Source organism: Platichthys flesus, chromosome 7 (assembly GCF_949316205.1).
Source record: "Platichthys flesus chromosome 7, fPlaFle2.1, whole genome shotgun sequence".
Lineage (NCBI taxonomy): Eukaryota > Metazoa > Chordata > Actinopteri > Pleuronectiformes > Pleuronectidae > Platichthys > Platichthys flesus.
Window position 1 is genome coordinate 23,070,626 of NC_084951.1, and position 17,319 is coordinate 23,087,944.

General features: G+C 47.1%; 1 protein-coding gene across 1 annotated transcript in view; it reads left to right on the top strand.

The window, feature by feature from the left end:
- Positions 1-17,319, top strand: part of camta1a (calmodulin binding transcription activator 1a) — a 272,323-nt gene that overhangs the window by 225,047 nt on the left and 29,957 nt on the right. Inside the window, exon 6 of the mRNA XM_062392299.1 lies at positions 13,603-13,756. Coding sequence (XP_062248283.1) covers positions 13,603-13,756 — 154 coding nt within the window. The remainder of the gene's footprint in view (positions 1-13,602; positions 13,757-17,319) is intronic.

The window sequence follows — 17,319 nt, forward strand, 5'->3', positions numbered from 1 at the left end:
ATAATAGCCTCAGTCCTGTTTCCCGCTTCCCGCCTGCTATTTTTAGAGCAAGTATTTTTAGGGCCCTCCTCTGTGTATGCCTGCGCGTGCGTGTGTGTCTGAGTGTGCTTGTGTGTGTGTGTGCGTGTGCAAATGTGTGTGAGTCCACAGAAAAGGTTGACCAAATGGTCCAGTGGTGCTTTTCCTCGCTTGTGTAGGAGGGGAAGTGTGTTTGTCAACCCCTGTTCCTGCCTCATGAGAGTTTTTCTCATTGCTGTGGTTATTCCCCAGCCTCTTTTAGTGTGCAGTTTGTCTCCGTGTGTGTGTGTGTGTGTGTGTGTGTGTGTGTGTGTGTGTGTGTGTGTGTGTGTGTGTGTGTGTGTGTGTGTGTGTGTGTGTGTGTGTGTGTGTGTGTGTGTGTGTGTGTGTGTGTGTGTGTGTGTGTGTGTGTGTGTGTGTGTGTGTACCTCCATGTCTGGCAGGCTCTGGCCTCGGCCATTGTGCTGTAGTGCATTACTGTAGCAATCCACCGACACAGCGACCAGCCAGATGAAGCCGTCCAGTTTATGGAGCAACCTGCAAACTCCAGCTGCTTTTGGTTGGGATTGTGCTTAGAGGTGAGATATAGTATTGATTTTCTCTCCTCTGTGCCCTTGCCATCCCTGCGTAGCTATGCACCAGTGCTCAGCATCCATTCACTGAGAAAGGGGGGGAAGGGGGGGGCAGAGGATAATGTTTATGTGACGATACTGACCCCATTCGTTCACGAGGAGTGGAACGCGAGGAGGCCAGACAGCGGAGGGGAATTGAGTTTGCAAGGCTCAGATTGCAAGAATTTGATTTCTGCGTTATATAAACATTTGCCACTATTTATATGTGTGTCTGTGCTTTTGTTTGGGTCTGTGCAGTTCAACGAGTTGTGTTGATTCACGAGTCTGTAAGGGGGTGTGTGTTTCTTTGCAAGTGTGCGATAACAATCAATTTGAATGTGTTCAGTTGATGTTTGCCTTTTTTTCCCTTTTCATTGCCCTTGGTTTGAATCCCAGTGGGGAGCCATGTTCAGTGCTTCTCTCTCTCTCTACACCCCCCCCCCCCTTGCCCTCCCTCTCTCTCCTTCCCTTTAATAAAATGTTAAAATCAAATACATAATAACTCATCACTATTTTGTGGAACCCCCCCCAGCCACAACTGCTGCCGTTCAAGTAGCAGAAGACCCTCATTACATAAAAAATGTTTCATACATAAATGATATTACTGAGAAATCTTATTAAGTATTGTATTAAAAATATTAGTGTGACCTTTCTGTGAATTTTAAGTTTGGTGCTTATAAAATGTTTAAGCAATGAATACTGAATTGAACCTTTCAGAGAGTCAGTGTTAATGATACCTTTAGGTGCAGAGTACATCAAACATCCCAGTGCCCTGTCCTTGTTTAACAGACACACACACACACACATAGAAACACACACATACACAGACACACATTCACTTAAGAGACGTTATATCGACTTGCATTCATTCCTTAGGGACTCCCCCTATACCTATCTATAACCACTACTTGTCTAACCCTAACATTAACCACTGACCCTCAAGGATAACCTGTTTTTCCCTATTGGGGACATGGTTAGTGTCAAGTTCTTATCCTGAGTCAGACAAACCATCTCTAAGTGAAGGATTTTAATGAATACAATTTTTTTTTTTTTAAGTGAGAGTCAGAAGCAACTGACCCAGAAGAGATTCAGATTTATCCCAATTGAAGACACAGATTTTGTGAGTTGGACAAACTGTCCCTGACTTGAAAATTGTCCCCAAAAGGAGCCCCTGACGGACAAACACTCACAGACCCCTAGTGCTGTCATGGGTCAATCAAGGACATAACAGAGACTTGCATTAATTTAACCATGACCTGAACATTTGAACCCCAAACTTACCTTTATCCTGTCCTCATACACATGCATGTGCACAGACACATTCTCACACAGATGTTCTAACCAATAAAGTCTCTACTAAGTTTTCAACAAATACTCTCAGACATTTATTTCTTAGTCTTTCAAATTCATTAAGAAAACACAAACCATTGATTTTCCCGTCCTACTTTCCTATCCCAGCACGACATTAACAAATTAATATTTTGCAGCTTCTACCAATAATTAATCAAAGTGAATCGTGGTGGAGGAGTCGAGCCCATAAAGAGATTATAAAAATCTATCTTGGTGTCACAATTTAAGGGGGGTGCCAACAGCTGAGAGCCAGGCCGTCCTCCTCTGGCAGTGCAGAGGCTGGGGAGACCCCATCTCTTTCCAGATTCATCTCTCCAGCTTTGTTTGACTAAGTAGTGCCACGGTGTTGGTGTTGGAGGGGGCTGGAGTGGCAACAGCAGCAGCAGCAGCAGTGCAACGTATGCGTGGGTTGCCTGAGCCAGTGGGGCTTGGCACAGAGAGGCAGCATATGTTCATGGCCGGTTCCCTTCCTCCTCTCCCATTTTTCTCTCTCTCTGCCTCGCCCCACCCTCTGTTTTATTTCCACTTCTTGTGGCTTTGAGTGTCCTTGTATCACCTGTGGGAGGCAGCATAGTGCAGAGATCAAAGGGGGTGTACAGGATCCCAGCGTGTGTGTGTGTCCCCCCCCCCCTCCCTGAGGACGGCCCACAACATCTCACTACTGTCGCACCCACGTCCTCCAACTGAAACAATCAATTTGTCATCTGGCAAATGATCAGAGAGTATTCGGTGCGGCAGGTAATGTGATGCGGCTGCGAGGGGGGGGGGCTCTCTGCTTCCTTTTTTTGATGCCTTTCCAAGGGTTGGTCACCGGTACCTCGGCCTATCTCTGCCCTACATCAACGCTGGCTGTCATCCAAGCATGTCAGAACCTACCATCGCTGAATACTATTAACTAAATGCTAGGTGTGGACCGGCGTCCTGCTGCCCAGCAAAGGGTTAACTGTGTCCCAGATAACCCCAACCAGCTGTTTCAGCCTCTCACACCTTCTCTCCTGCTGCCCGCTCTCCTCCCAGCCTCTAAATGAACACTCATTTGCAAGTTAGATAAATCCTTTGAATGTATTATTGATGCAAACAAATTAGCCTGTAGGCCCCAGACAATACCTAATGGAGCCTTGGCTTATGGGTGAGGTAGTTTCCAGCGAGGGCACTGTCGGTGTTCCAGGATTGATGCCTGCTCTTCTGCCCCGTAATTATTTCTCCTACAAATTATTCAGCTGTTCTGATGCAGTTTGGGGTTTAAAGCAGAGCTACTTATTGCTGCCTATATGAGTCCGGGCCTCGACCCAGCCACATTCATTAGTTTATTAAAGAAAAAAGAGACATGGGCAATTAGATAACTAGTATAAAGCCACCAAAAGGAGGGGATGTGTTATTATTCAAGTTTATGCATGCTGCTCATAATTCACTGGGGTTTATGTTGCTGTTGCCTTTTCAAGGATATTCCCTTATCTTGTTGTACACAGACACATGCACACATTTTAACAGCCTTGTATAAGCCTGTTCACGTATTTGCAGAGACTCAAAACTGACTCCCGTTCGCAAATATGCACAGAAACACTGGGAGGATGTGTGTGGCTAACCCACGCAAAGCTGTGGACACATATGGACACCTCGACACACACATACCCACAGAGCAAAGTGTGTGTGTGTGTGTGTAATATATGCAAGCTGGCAATGCCATGGCAGAAGCAGAGGTTGTAAAAACCATGAGAGGAAAAAGGAGATGAGAGAAAGAGAGGGCTACCACACTGTCCTCGCTGATTAGCACCCAGTATTGATCAGAAGAGGGAGGGGACGGCAGGCTGAGAGGGGGAGGGAGACAACCGGCCCCGGGGCTCGGGCCCCAACTCTCTGGTGGCCTCTGCTCTGTTCTCCTCCTGCAAGCTGGCTTGGGCTGTCAGGAGATACATCAAAGGGTCTTATCCTTCCATCCATCCCATCTGCACACACACACAAATACACATATTGATGCATACACACACACACATTCCTCTGGCCTTTGAAAAATGCTCTATTTGATTACATCATTTCCCCTTTTGTTCCACTGTTAGACATCATAAATCAAAGCTGATGTGTCGCTCTGAGTGTGTTAAAGAGAGACAGTGCTTTCTACTCTCCCTTGAAAGTCCCTTTTTTGATGCTTGCTCAATTGCTAGTGGCGAGTAGTTAACTGTGTCAACGTGTCACTTTGTTGAACACGTTTTCACCTGAGACCGTCACGTACAGTAACGACCATCGTCTCCTGATCCTGGCATCTCCCACTAATGCTTACATGGTAACTTTTCAACCTTGGCCAGCAAAAAGTCTGAATGAGCGTGTGTGTGGTACCATCGGGTGAGCCCAGCCGTTCACAGATAGTGTCAGTAGTCAAGAGCGGCGAGTCTCAAGTACGACAGCAATCAGGCAAAAGGACCAAACAAGCACTCACATGCACAAAAACACACACACACACACACACACGGCATCAGTCAGGTGGTCATGATGGTGTCTTCACACTCTCCCCCCAGTATTCGGAGGGTGCAGAGGAAGTACTTATTACCCCCCCCATCCCCTGCTATCCAAGGCCCAGGCCTGTGTTAATGCATTTTCTCCTCTTGCTCTCTCTTTCTTTTTCCCCTCTGCTCCCTCTGCCTCCTTTTCAGCTGACTCTGGGCTTTGGCGGTCTTATTTGCCTTTCGACCCAGATCAATCTCCATCTTATCTACAGCTCCTGAATCATAAACATTTCATAGGCTCAACCTTGACACTGACAGACAACGGGTGGGGGTTAGGGTTGGGTAGGGGGTAGGATAGGTTTGGTGCAAAGTGCCTGTGGAGGCTCGTCGATGCCGGACTTCACAGAGTTCCGAAGTGAGCACGGGGGAATATCACCCTGTGGAACTCTGCCGCACACACACCACAGCCCCCGTCGTGCCCACAGCTGTCGCTCTGTCTCAGCACGAGACGCACAGAGTGGAGCCTGCGATTGAGTTTGCCCATGCAGTCTCATGTACACATATATAGGTGTGTGTGTGTGTGTGTGTGTGTGTGTGGTTTGGTCTGTGCGTATTGCGCGCGATGTATTATTCATAAGAAGAAGCATTCGCCTCGGTGAGACACCCTCAACAATTTGGAGACGTGGTGTGCTTAACGGCTTAATGTAGTTGCTGCAATTTGCCTCTCCTCTGGCTGATTAACACTCACGTGCATCGCCTCACAAAGTGTACGGTGATATAAGGAATTACTTCCCAGGGAGTTGATGAATATTTCCTCAAATTTACCTGACGTTCTCTGATTTCATTTTCTCGAACACACGCTCCGCAATTCAATTCCTGCCTCACTTTTTAGTCCGTATTAAAGCCAGCTCAAAATAGTTCACTATTAACTATTGTCTCGGCACAGTAAGGATGACCTTGGATTATTGTGTTCTAAATGGAGGGTACAGACTTTTCCCTTTTCTCATTTCCCTTTGTCTCCAGCGATCTCCCCGTGTCCCCACCTACAATTTAGCAAAACAGCAGGTCAAACTTTTACTGTGTGAGTGTGTGAGTGTGTGTGTGAGTGCTGCCAACAGTGGAGCAGTCAGCAAAGTGCCACCTCAGCACCTGTGCTTTAATGATTAATACCATATTGATGGTCTCAATTAATTTCCTATTACACCACCAGAAGGCTGCGGTCGCTCTGTCTCTGTCACAGCCCCGTGCTTGTTTTGGGAAGCCTCTTTGTGGCAGCTGCTGGATGGAGATAGTATGCTTCTCGGCACCCCACACGCACACACAGACACACACAGACACACAATTCTACAGACAGAACAACCAAACATCCTCGCACACAATTACAGACAGACACAAACTAGTATCTTATGGAAACACACACTCACACTATTCCACGCAGTTTTGCTCCTCACATTTCACACACTTGCACACAGATAAACAAATAAAATGTAACTCTGTCTTTTTGTTGAATCATTTTTTTTTTTTAAAGGAGGACTCGCGGTGTTTTACACTTTTAATGTTCAGCGATGATCAAAAACAAACCTCTCCAGATCCCCAGAGATGCAGCTACACCTTTTTTCTGTTCACTGCTCTGCAGCAATTTTTCAAATCACTACTCTCACCTGATTGTGTGACTTTGGCACCGCACAACCCCCTTGTGTTTTGCATTTTAACCTGGCGTGATAAGCAGCACTGTGTTTTAGGCCATTTTCTAAAGCCCGTGGTTCTTGCATAATCCCGTCCCCTGCAGCGCCGCCACATATTTGCAACAGAGTGTAAGATACTGATTTATTCCCGTGATGATCTCTCTCTCTCTCTCTCTCTCTCTCTCTCTCTCTCTCTCCCTGAGCCGTGATTTGACAACACATTCCTATGACCTTAAGTGTCTGTGGACAAGCTCAACTCGCAGTCAACACTGCCCCCGAAGTGAGGCAGGGGAAATGCTTGTGTTTGTCGATCAGATTGGCAGACCTCTAATGGCGCCTTTTCTCTTTCTCTCTTCATTACCTTTTCATATCCTATTCACGGCTTCTTATCTCCGGCCGCTCCGCACTTCACCCCATGGACCTCTCTCTCTCTCTCTCTTTCTCTCTCTCTAATTTGCGCTGTTTATCTGAGTCACATTCTTTCATTGTCTCACACACACACACTCACACATTGTCTTTATTTATTTTTTTAATTTTTTCATGTGTATCCAATACACATTGTTGCTAGGATACCATTAAAACATTTTTATCCCAGGGGCAGACGTTTGATTACTCATTTGTATGGTGTGTGTGTGTGTGTGTGTGTGTGTTTGTGTGTGTGTGTGATTGTGTGATGTGTGTAGAGGCGAGTGTGTGAGAGAGGTCTTGCCAAGCTGAGCTCTGGGGCTGCTCCAGTATCCAGCCCAGTAATAGTAATGAGCCCCTCACCATGTTTAACAGAGCAGACAGGCTCAGCAGTCCTGTGGCCGTAGTCGTTGTGTGTCAGTCTCTCGATGTGTGTGTAGATATCTGCATATACAGTATGTCCATTGGTGCTTTTAGACTTGAGGCTTGACTGGGTCTGTTTTCGACCTCAGCAGTCATTGTTGTTGTTGATAATGACAACCGGTGTTATCTATTATTGCTCAGCGGGCCACTGCCTCGGCAGATAGTGGCCAGGTTGGGCTGTCTTGCAGCTGGACACACATCAGTCCTCCCTGTGGCGTCCTGTTTAGAAATGCACCAGCACATCTCTCTCCACTGGCTGCTCCTATGAAGTCCTGATTTGCTCACAGACATGGGCAGAGTCACATAAATAGTCCGCCTAGTCGACTGGCACAGGGAGAAAGAAGACGTGCACAAACAAATCAGACTCAGCAGCTGATATGAAAGGGAGTGAGAGCAGAAGAGATGGGAGTGGAGAGAGATGGTATTAGCTGTGTTTGCCTCCTCCAAATGAAATGCACTATATCCTGAGAGGGAGAGATGAACACGAGGGAGCGAGCAAGTGGAACCCCGAGACCGAGAGAAAGCCAGAGGTTGAGAGTTATTGTGAGACGGGAAGAGAAAAGAACCATGAAGAGAACACATGGTTAAATCCTCCCTGTGTCTGAGAGGGCTCAGTGACTCCCTTTCCCTTCCTTTATTCCAGAATGACACTGTGTCACCTGGACTGCCACTGAATATTTGGATCAGTGCCATCGGCTTAGCCGAGGCCATTATGGCAGCCGGATGGGCTTCTGATGGCCCTTTCTCAGCTTGCCCCTGGGCAGCGTGGCCTCTCACTTGGGACCACCACAACTAATGGAGAGGGTAGTGTGCTCTGTAAGGGCCTTAGGAAGAATAAGTGGGCCGTAAACTGTGAGTTGAGTTGTGGGAGCTAAAGGGGCTTCACTGCCTCACTGCCCGGCTTACCGCCTGACTTACTGCCGGCCTGCTTGGCATCCAGAATGCCCCTCCATATTCAGCCTCTGAATGCTGGCCTTTTGCACTTTTATTGTAATGCATGCAGATGCTTGGCAAAGCAACAAACACACTCCACCTTTTACTGTGGTGCACTGCACAAACAAAATATTTCAAAGCAGGGAGGAGCCACCCACGAAAATAGAGGAGCACTTTCTTGCATACTCACCCACAAACATGTAGAAATGTTTACACACACAAGTGCACAAATGTGTGTGCACATACACACATGAGTTTGCACACACCCTTACACACATGCAGACACACAGACTTGTATTCCCCCACCCAGAGTGAAGCAGTTCTGCCCCTCTAAGCTGAGTTATTTAAAGCCCCGCTCTCAACTCCATCAGAGTGATTATGTGCTACTGAATTAAACATCACAGGCCTCAGCCCCTGGCTTCCTCTGAAACACGCTCAAACATGCTGGCCTCTTCCTGTTCCTCAAAAGTTCCAAGTTCTGCCTTTCATATCTCCCAGCCAGTACACTAGGTAGTGAAGGTAAGAGCTGCAGTATGAATCTTCCCTAAATCAGGATCTCCTGCTGTGCCGCCCACTCTGGAATCCCTCTCAAAGAGTTTGGACGGAGGCAATCGAGGTAATTCACATTAAGAAACTCTCTAGAAACTGACTTACCCCTGGATTGGTCTCCACCCTGGGCATCGCTTTAGCTTGGCACTCAGGCAATGTCGTAGTTTGTGGAGAGTCGGGTGCAGTAGAGGGTGAACTGTAGTAGGTTAAGCGCTGACTCCAGACACCCCAATTAGGACGTGTTCTAAGCTGGAAACATTTAAACAAATAGTTTGTCATAGAGGACCTGGAGAGAAAGGGGGGAAGCAGGTTTAGGGGATTGCTCTGCTACCCAGACAGGAGCTTCAGGCTGTTTGCTGCCTTTCTGTGAGGGTTTGACATGGAGTTTTGTTTACCTCGCTGTGTGTGTCTGTGTGTGCGTGTGTGTGTGTGTCTATGTAATGCATAAGTGTGTCTGCGTTTCTGCACGAGGCAAGGCACCAGCCAGCCGCCCTCACATTCTAAAGCACACCCGTTGGCAGTGAGCGATAGAGGTTCCAAACAAAAGGAAGACGTCTTGTGCCTTGTGGAGGTGAACTTAGAGCACCACAGAGGCAGCTGACCTTGAAATGAGCAGTAGTGTTTGGGGACAGGCGGGGGAGGGCGGTGTTTAAGAGTGCAACCTCAGTGCCAGAGGCCAGGAGGCTACCTAATGACTGGCACCCTATGCCATCCATCACCATGCCACTGCCAGGCCAGCTGCCCCCGCACAGCCAGAGAGAGCAGGGCCTGGTACTGATGCAGCGGACCACACGAGCAACACGACATCAGACACACACTGTACATGCACAGGTCTTACGTACGCACATGGAACTAGACAGACATATGCAGAGATAGCAAACCACAAATTCGAATATGCGCTGCACGCACAAATAGCATGAATATGCAGTCACAATAGCAGATGCATTCAGTCTCTCACCCACAGCTCATTGCACTCATTCTGCATGAATACTGATGTACGTACGGCAAACCGACAGACAGAAATCTGCCTCTAGACACTCATTCACACGCTATTTATAATTTAATGTAGGCAGACACAAATATATAAAGACACAGATACATCCACAAACACAAATATACCAACACAAGCACCTCCCCTCTGTATTTGTGCCTTGATGCTGAATGTCTGTGACAAAACAACCGGCTGCTCCTGCTTTCATGACATTTTGTAGTGAAATGGATATCCCTGTAGCCTGCGCGTTAAATCCTCCCATGAAGAAGAACTGTCTCATCCTCTCCTCCTTTGCTTATTTTCCCCAGTAGCTTCCTCCGAGAAAAAGTGGAAAGTGGAATGCAGGGGGGGGGGGGGGACTTTTCCCATACATGAGCCCCAGTCTGCTCTGCTCTTTCCTTCACTGTGACAGGCTTTGAAGCCCCCCCCCCATTCCTTGGTGGGGGTTACTTTATCAGTGAAAAAACAAGGTTTCCCCTGCACTCCCCGGCTCATCCACGTTCTGTGAAGCATCCCCTCTCAATTAAGATCCTTTCATGTTAATGGTGTTCTTATCGCTCTCGTGCACGGGTTGTGAAAGCGAGGCCTACTATGGTAGAGTACAGCCATGGAGCGGAGCCGCCTGTCTGACAATATAAGAGCTGTTGCTCTCATTCTTCCTCTCTGTCCCTGTCTCTCTGCCTTCCTTCATATCTCTGTCTCAAACTCTCTCCGTGGCGCTCTCTCTCTCTCTCTCTCTCTCTCTCTCTCTCTCTCTCTCTCTCTCTCTCTCTCTCTCTCTCTCTCTCTCTTTCTTAATGAGCTACGTCGGGCTGCTGGAGTGGACGCTACCTCGACGTGTTCCCAGAGAGTGGCAGATTTGTGGCAGTGTCACAGAGACTTAACACGACAGCGGACACATTATTCCGACCACTCATACCAGGTTCTTCCAATAAATGAGCTCTGTACTCGAGTCTCACTTTGTTAAATCTCAGCTGCAGCTCAACACACACACACACACACACACACACACACACACACAGACATCCACCGGCCTCACATTCAGCACAAAATGTAGAAGGTCATCGTATCTGTCTCCACTGACATCTAACTCCCGTGTCTTCAGCTCCATTAGCGAACTCCCTCTTTCTTCCTTTTGTCCCTTTCCCTCCGTCCTCGTCTCGTGGAGTAGAGCAGGGTGTTTGACTCTAGGACGAGCTAGGCACTCAGTGAGAGATCGTCGGAGCACTCGCTGCCTCTTAGTGCGTGGGTGCCAGAGAAACCTGTTGCCTGGCTACAACAGCACCTTTATCCTCCGGTTGCGATGGCGATGTCTTGGATATCACGTATGCATGCGTGTGCAAATGTGCGTGTGAGTTTGGGCACGCCAACTTTTTCCATTGCGCGTCTGTGTGTTAGTCTGTGTCTCTGTTTGACGTGTGCAGGATTGTGTAACTTTGTTTTTTACCGTGCATGCATGGCTTTGTGTACTGATGCGTTTGCGTGTGTTTGTGAGAGTGAGCGGTGAAGGGAGGGGCAGGAAGGCGCTCCACCACCCACTCAGCAGGCCTTCCGCCCCCATGGCTGACTCCCCAAGACTCTGCTGGTAATTAGCTCAACATCTATCCATCTGTTCTTGGGAGGCGCAGTAAACATTAACACAACACATCAACATCAAAACGCTGGCTGGAGACATGACGCCTTAACATGTGAATCTGTAGCTCACACGCTTACAGCTCCAGCAGTGATACACAGACACTATCATTCAAACTGATTCAAAGACACAAGCAGCATCTCACCCGGGTCCACGTGCACTGCACAGGCTCCTGCAACTCGATCCCAGTCTTCCACTGCGGAAGTGGGGCTGGAAAGCTGCCCTGAGACCCGCCTGGGAAACGAGTGAAAAAACAACCCAAAGACTACATTACACAATTAATCAATAAGTTAATGAGATCTCATTTTCTCTGGAAAATAGTATCCAGGCAAAAAGTTCACCCTCAGCCCTTTTTCGCCGACTCCTGGAGAACCAGCTCCTGATATTACACTGTGGAAAAAGAAAGCGGCCAGCAGGAAATTAAATTAAATTACCATCCAGATAGATTTATGTGACGCTTTACATTTTCATTGTGTTGTTTTCCTCTCAGAGTGGAGGAGGGCCCTGAGTTTGAAGAGAACAGTTAAACTCGGTGTAAAGACGAGACACAGAGGCAGGGGGAAAGTGAAGGGAAAGTTCCGGACGTCACACACTCCTGCATGGCTCCCTCTGTGGTTTGTCAGATTCCTAACAGTAGAGCACGGAGACGCAGATTACTTTAGCTTGAGTGAGGTGCACGGCTGCCTTGCGGCCTTTGATTTCCAGTGCATATGTGCGTGCATCTTTGTGTAGCCCTGTGTGAAAAGGTAGGAAACAGCTGGTAGCGTGGGTGTTGGAAGGAGGAGACTGTTTGTAACCACGTGTACGATTGTGTTCGGCAAATCCATAAATGTCTTTTGAGTATATATGCGTCTGTTACATTATGCTAATTAGTGTGTGCGCGCGTCTACTTATTGCGTGAGCTGTGTGTGTGCACAATCACACCCGACTGCACCCATTCATCCACATACATGCACGTACGCTCGTTATTGAATGAAGCCGTCTACATTCCGCGCCGCGCTCATTCCAAGTAAAGATTGAGGGCATCTCGTAGCTATTGACACAGCTGGTGGTGCCATCTGGGTGCATCGCACGCCGCCCTGTGCCATCTCCATCCCAGCAGTGCAGCGCTCATCACCTAGTGTCCATACCAATGACAGGGGACAAGGAGAACAGTGAGATAGCGCTCGGCAAAGTCCAGCTCGGGCTCACACGGGGAGGGAGGTCATCTGTCGCCCTGAGGCTGCTTTGCATACGTCGGGCTCCTGTTCCACTGCCGGAGCCGCGGCTGCACAGACAAATCATAGGTTGTGCTCGTTGCTGGGATGTTTCTTTTCCCGACAGAAGTAATTGTTAATGTGGATATGTCTCCCCCCTGTCCCCCCCATCCCCCCACCAACCACACCCCTGTGTGATGAGAGGGGAGAGGAGAGGGGAGGGGTGCTCACAGATTAATGGTATGCACTGAGAGGGAGCACAGACCTACAGTAGCAGCACCTTGATTTATTTGCCACTTAGTACTGATGAAGCTTCAAACTGCAGTAACACACACGTGTTGTCACGGCATTTTTCTCTATCAAGGTCTTTGTTGGTTTGTCGATGCTTGCATCTTGTTTAGCCTCTAGTTTGTGTGTGTGGGTGTGTGTGTGTGTAGTTTTGTGTCTGCTCTTTTATTTCATTCATACATCTCCCGAACCCTTTTCTTCCATATACTCTACACCTGCTTCAATTTAATTGCTTAAAACTCCGTAATTCAGTGCAACTATTATTTGTTATTTGTACCCTACGTGCCACTGTAGGTAAATTGTACTATATTTGTATGTTTGTGTGCTTAGTGGCAGTTGGATGTTTTATTATAAATCGGGAGCGATAAGGACCGTAATGGGAACATTCCTCGTGTTCCTTTTCGCCTTGCTCGCGTAATCAAAGCTTTTCATGATCACAGAGCCAAATTGATGTTAGTCATACCGGCACAACATTCCCTTTAAACGCCACCTATTATCCATAAGCTGTCAATTTAGGGAATTTGCCGAGGTAACCTAGTAACAATTTGCAGGCGGCAAATTGTTGAGTTTTGACTTGGTAAATACAGGCAGAGTTAATTGAGGGCATCGGCTCACCATGTGGGAGGACTTGACAAAATGCCACAAGTGTGTTACATGGGCACACATTGTAATTATCACACATATGCACGTACAAACACACACATGAATGAACACACACACACTCAAATACATTCCCAGGCACACACACATTAGCAGATACAGATAGTGACATAATGAGTGAGATTATGGCAGATTTCTGTTCTGAGATTCGACCTGGTTGTGTGTGTTGCGTTCGCTCCTCTGTGCTCGGACTCTGTTGTGTTTGTGTGAAGGTCACCACTCAGTGCTACTGTGCTATCCTCCAGCAACATTTGATTTCTCAACAACCAGCTGGCACGTCCCACATAAAAGCCCTTGCAGCTGGTTTCTAAGTGTCACTACCACTCCACTACTGTACATCCAAGGAACCAGGGCTCCCTATCTATTACGCCATCTCTTCTAACTCTCCCCCCCCCCCATGCGCTCTGTTTTCCCCACAGAACCCTGATATCGTGCTCGTCCACTATTTGAATGTTCCAGCCATTGAGGATTGTGGGAAGCCGTGCGGTCCGATACTGTGCTCCATCAACACAGACAAGAAGGAGTGGGCCAAGTGGACCAAGGAGGAGCTTATCGGTCAGCTCAAGCCCATGTGTGAGTATTTGAATAATCCCATTCAGAACTATACATTCATCTTTATTGTTGTCGTCTATGTCTCAACGTTTATCCAAAGCCTTTGATTTAAACAGTCCTCTTTTTTTAGAGCCTTTTTGTAGATTTTTATTAGTTCACATGCATAAAAAGATTAAAACATAGTGGTTGTTGTTTTTGCCTGAGCATTTTTTGTCCAGTCCTATTAGCTGGCAGCTGGTACACTAAGTGCCCTCAGCACCTCAGTCAGAAAGCATCTTCGGCCAGTGCTCCTACACTGTTATATGAGTGTGTTCTCCTCCTGGAGCCATCTGCTAGTTACGGGTCAAAGTCCAGCTCTTCCCCCAGACCTCTGGCACCACTCTGGCCAGGCTGAGAGTGCGCCTCCTCTCTGGCCCATGAAGGAAGTCAAGACAGAGGAGGGCAGCGAGCTGGTTATTGATTCTTGTTAGTGCGTGGGAGCAAGAATGTTTTACTCACCAGAAATCCCCCTTCCTCTCTTTCTCTGGCCCTCTCCCTCCTCAATGGATTGATTCCTGTCGTTATAAGCTTTTTTTTTTAATGCTCTGCGGGATTCACTATGTGTGTGTTTATGAGTCTTAAGACCGGCCCAAATACTGAGGCAATATTTTGGAAAAAGTAAAGGTTTGTCTGATAATGATAATAGCCAAATGGGGCTGCTGGGCCGTTTGAAAATCTTTCCGCGAGCTGTTAAGAAACCTTTAACAACCAGACTGTGATTCGGGTGCGTCTGGCAGGGGCCGGCAGGCCTGTGACTGATATTCCGATGGCCAATCATTGGTGATGTGGCCAGGTAAAGAGGAGCGTGTCAGCAGCTTTACAAGCACACGCGCGTGCTGGCTGCATACTGACAAGGCAGTCCAGACCATCAGCACCGTTATCCTCCTCACTGCTTTGCTCAGTATCAGTTTTAGGGCACATTTGAACATAAAGCCTCACCTCGGGACAGCAACTGAGCAGCGACAGCCTTACTGTATTCATTACATCTGTGGCTTAATGTTAAAAAAAAACAAGCACAATTTGCAGTAATGCTTAAAGTCATTAACTTTTGGGAGTTGTTGGGACAAAGACCGCGAGTGTGAGATGCCTTCTAGCTGCCAGGCGGGATGAGGGAGCAACATAAAGAGCAGAAAAATCCCTCTCCTGCTGTCTGTCTTTGCTTTCTATTTTTCTCCTCCTCTCTGTCCCCGTGTCTTTCCCTTGGAGGAGCCAACACAAGCCCAGTGATGGAGCAAAAGTGCCACCTAGTGGTTCTATGAGAAAACAATCCCCCCCCCATCCCAATAAGGGGAGCGCAGACTTGCAGCCATGAAGTCATGCTGTATTATCTATGAGTTAGAGTTAAATTACGTTTGCTCTTCTCATTAAACAGGGAAATAAACGTTTTTTCTATTCCTCAGAGTTTTCATAGCTAAACTAGTAAGATTTTAATTTTCCCTTTGTCAAGAATCAAATTCTGTAGTTTCACTTTGGTGAAAGATCTCACTATAGTCGTTTGACTCTGGGTCACATATGGTTTGTTTGGCAGCATGTGCTTAAATTACTGTTATATGATTAAGAGGGTTCTTATTTCACCGGCGGACTCTCACCAGCTAACAAACCCTTTGTTAAATATCAAATAGCTGTTTTTAGAACAATGTCAACTTTTCATTATAATTGCCCTCTTCCATCTCACTTTGCTCTTCCTTTTGCTTCTTCCTCTCAAGACAGTTCAGTGAAAGAGCCATTTGACACCTCTAATGATACAAAAAAAACAACAACAACAGGAAAAATGTGGATTTCATGAATCAGTTGAGCTTTTCCTGTCTTCCCACACCTGTGCTCTCAGTCACAAAACTTTCACATGCATGGATGCACCCACGCCGCGGTTTAAATACAAGTCCTGTGAAACATGGCCTTGTCCGACCTTGTCCTCCTTAACACCCCGCAGTATTTGATGAGAAAGATACGCAGCAGAGGGGGTGAGACGCGGGGGGGGGGGGGGGGGGGGGGGGGGGTAAGAAAAGTGGCATCACTACTCAGTCACGCTACAGTTCCATAGACAAGGCAGCCAGCTTGATTCACTCTCTTGGTCTATTGCTATAAACACGCGGCGCTCTCCCCAGCCATGCCCCCGGCCTGCTGACAGATAGCGCATGAGCGGCTTTAACAAATACCCAGACAGACAGAAGGCCTATCTCCAGGCCAGACAGACAGGGCCTCAGAACAAAAGACCAAGGCGAGACACACAGGGCCGGACATCTTATAAACTATTGCACTCCGCTGTCCCATATAGTGCCCAGTGGCGCAGAGACAGCCAGATGGGATATGCATGTGTCCCACAGATCGACTGCATTTGTCATTAGGGCTGTGTGATGCTGCTCATGACAGGATGCAGTCATCGGGATGATGATGATGTGACTGGGTTGCTGTGTGGTGCCTGTGCCGTCGCTGCCACTGGGATTAAGCCTAGTGGCATTGCTTCTGTCACGTCTGCTTTGGAACATAACCCTCAGTGAGAGTGAGGCGGACAGGCAGACACGGTGGTAACTGTACCTCAACAACCCAGAGTCTCCGGGGGTGAAGTCTGTCTGGATGACGGAGGGCTGTGGCAATTCTGGCATAAAGGATCAGGGTCGTTTGGACAAATAGGGATGACACTGCATGGTGGACTCTCACACAAGGCTCTCATGAAAATATGTATTTATGTAAAGGCTTCCAATGGGTTTAAAATGCTTCATAACCAGGTCTTTGCTATATAAATATTGTTATTGTCTATTTAAAACCCTATAAAATAAATGGCATTCTTACTTGTTTCATTTCTGTTTGACAGACACATTAAAAGTAAAAATAAGATTCAATATAAACCCCGGAGACAGATCAGTCAAATGGATGCTCCTCTGTTCTGCATTCTTAATTTGTGTTAGCAATACTAGCATCACCTCATTCCTGGTATTTTAATTACACAGTGTCAGGATGTGAACGGTGACTCAAGCATCACCGTCAAATAAGATCTCTAGACACGTTTGTGGAGTAATTATTTTGACATTTGATTAAAAGTTTCCTGTCACATTTGGGGTTACTTCAGCTCACTCCCTGTAGGTTAATGGATTATTAAAATCTGAGTTTACAATAGATCAAAAAAGCTCCTGTTTATGTTTCTTTAACCTGCCAGCGTGTGATCGTAGCTTGATCACAGCCGCTCTGCTGACATCTGCTGGTGACCGGCCGGTAATCTGCCGAAAGGATCTTGGGGCTTTCAAGTTTGATCCTTATCACAGTCATGCAATCATGTTTCCCAGCTTTTTCCTTGAAAGTTCTCATTAACTATCTCTGTCTTTAATCTGCCTTATGCTCGCCCTCTTATTCTATCTCCTCTTATCAGATTTGGAAACAGACATGCACCGAAAGATGTATGGTGAAACCTCCCCTCTCTTTATATACATATATATATATATATATAGGTGTGGAAAATGTATCAAAAAAAGCTGCTGAAGTGCGACGAACTTGAATTAAACTTGGCTTGATTTTGTTTGATGGTTTAAATATGCTTCACTTCCGTTCAT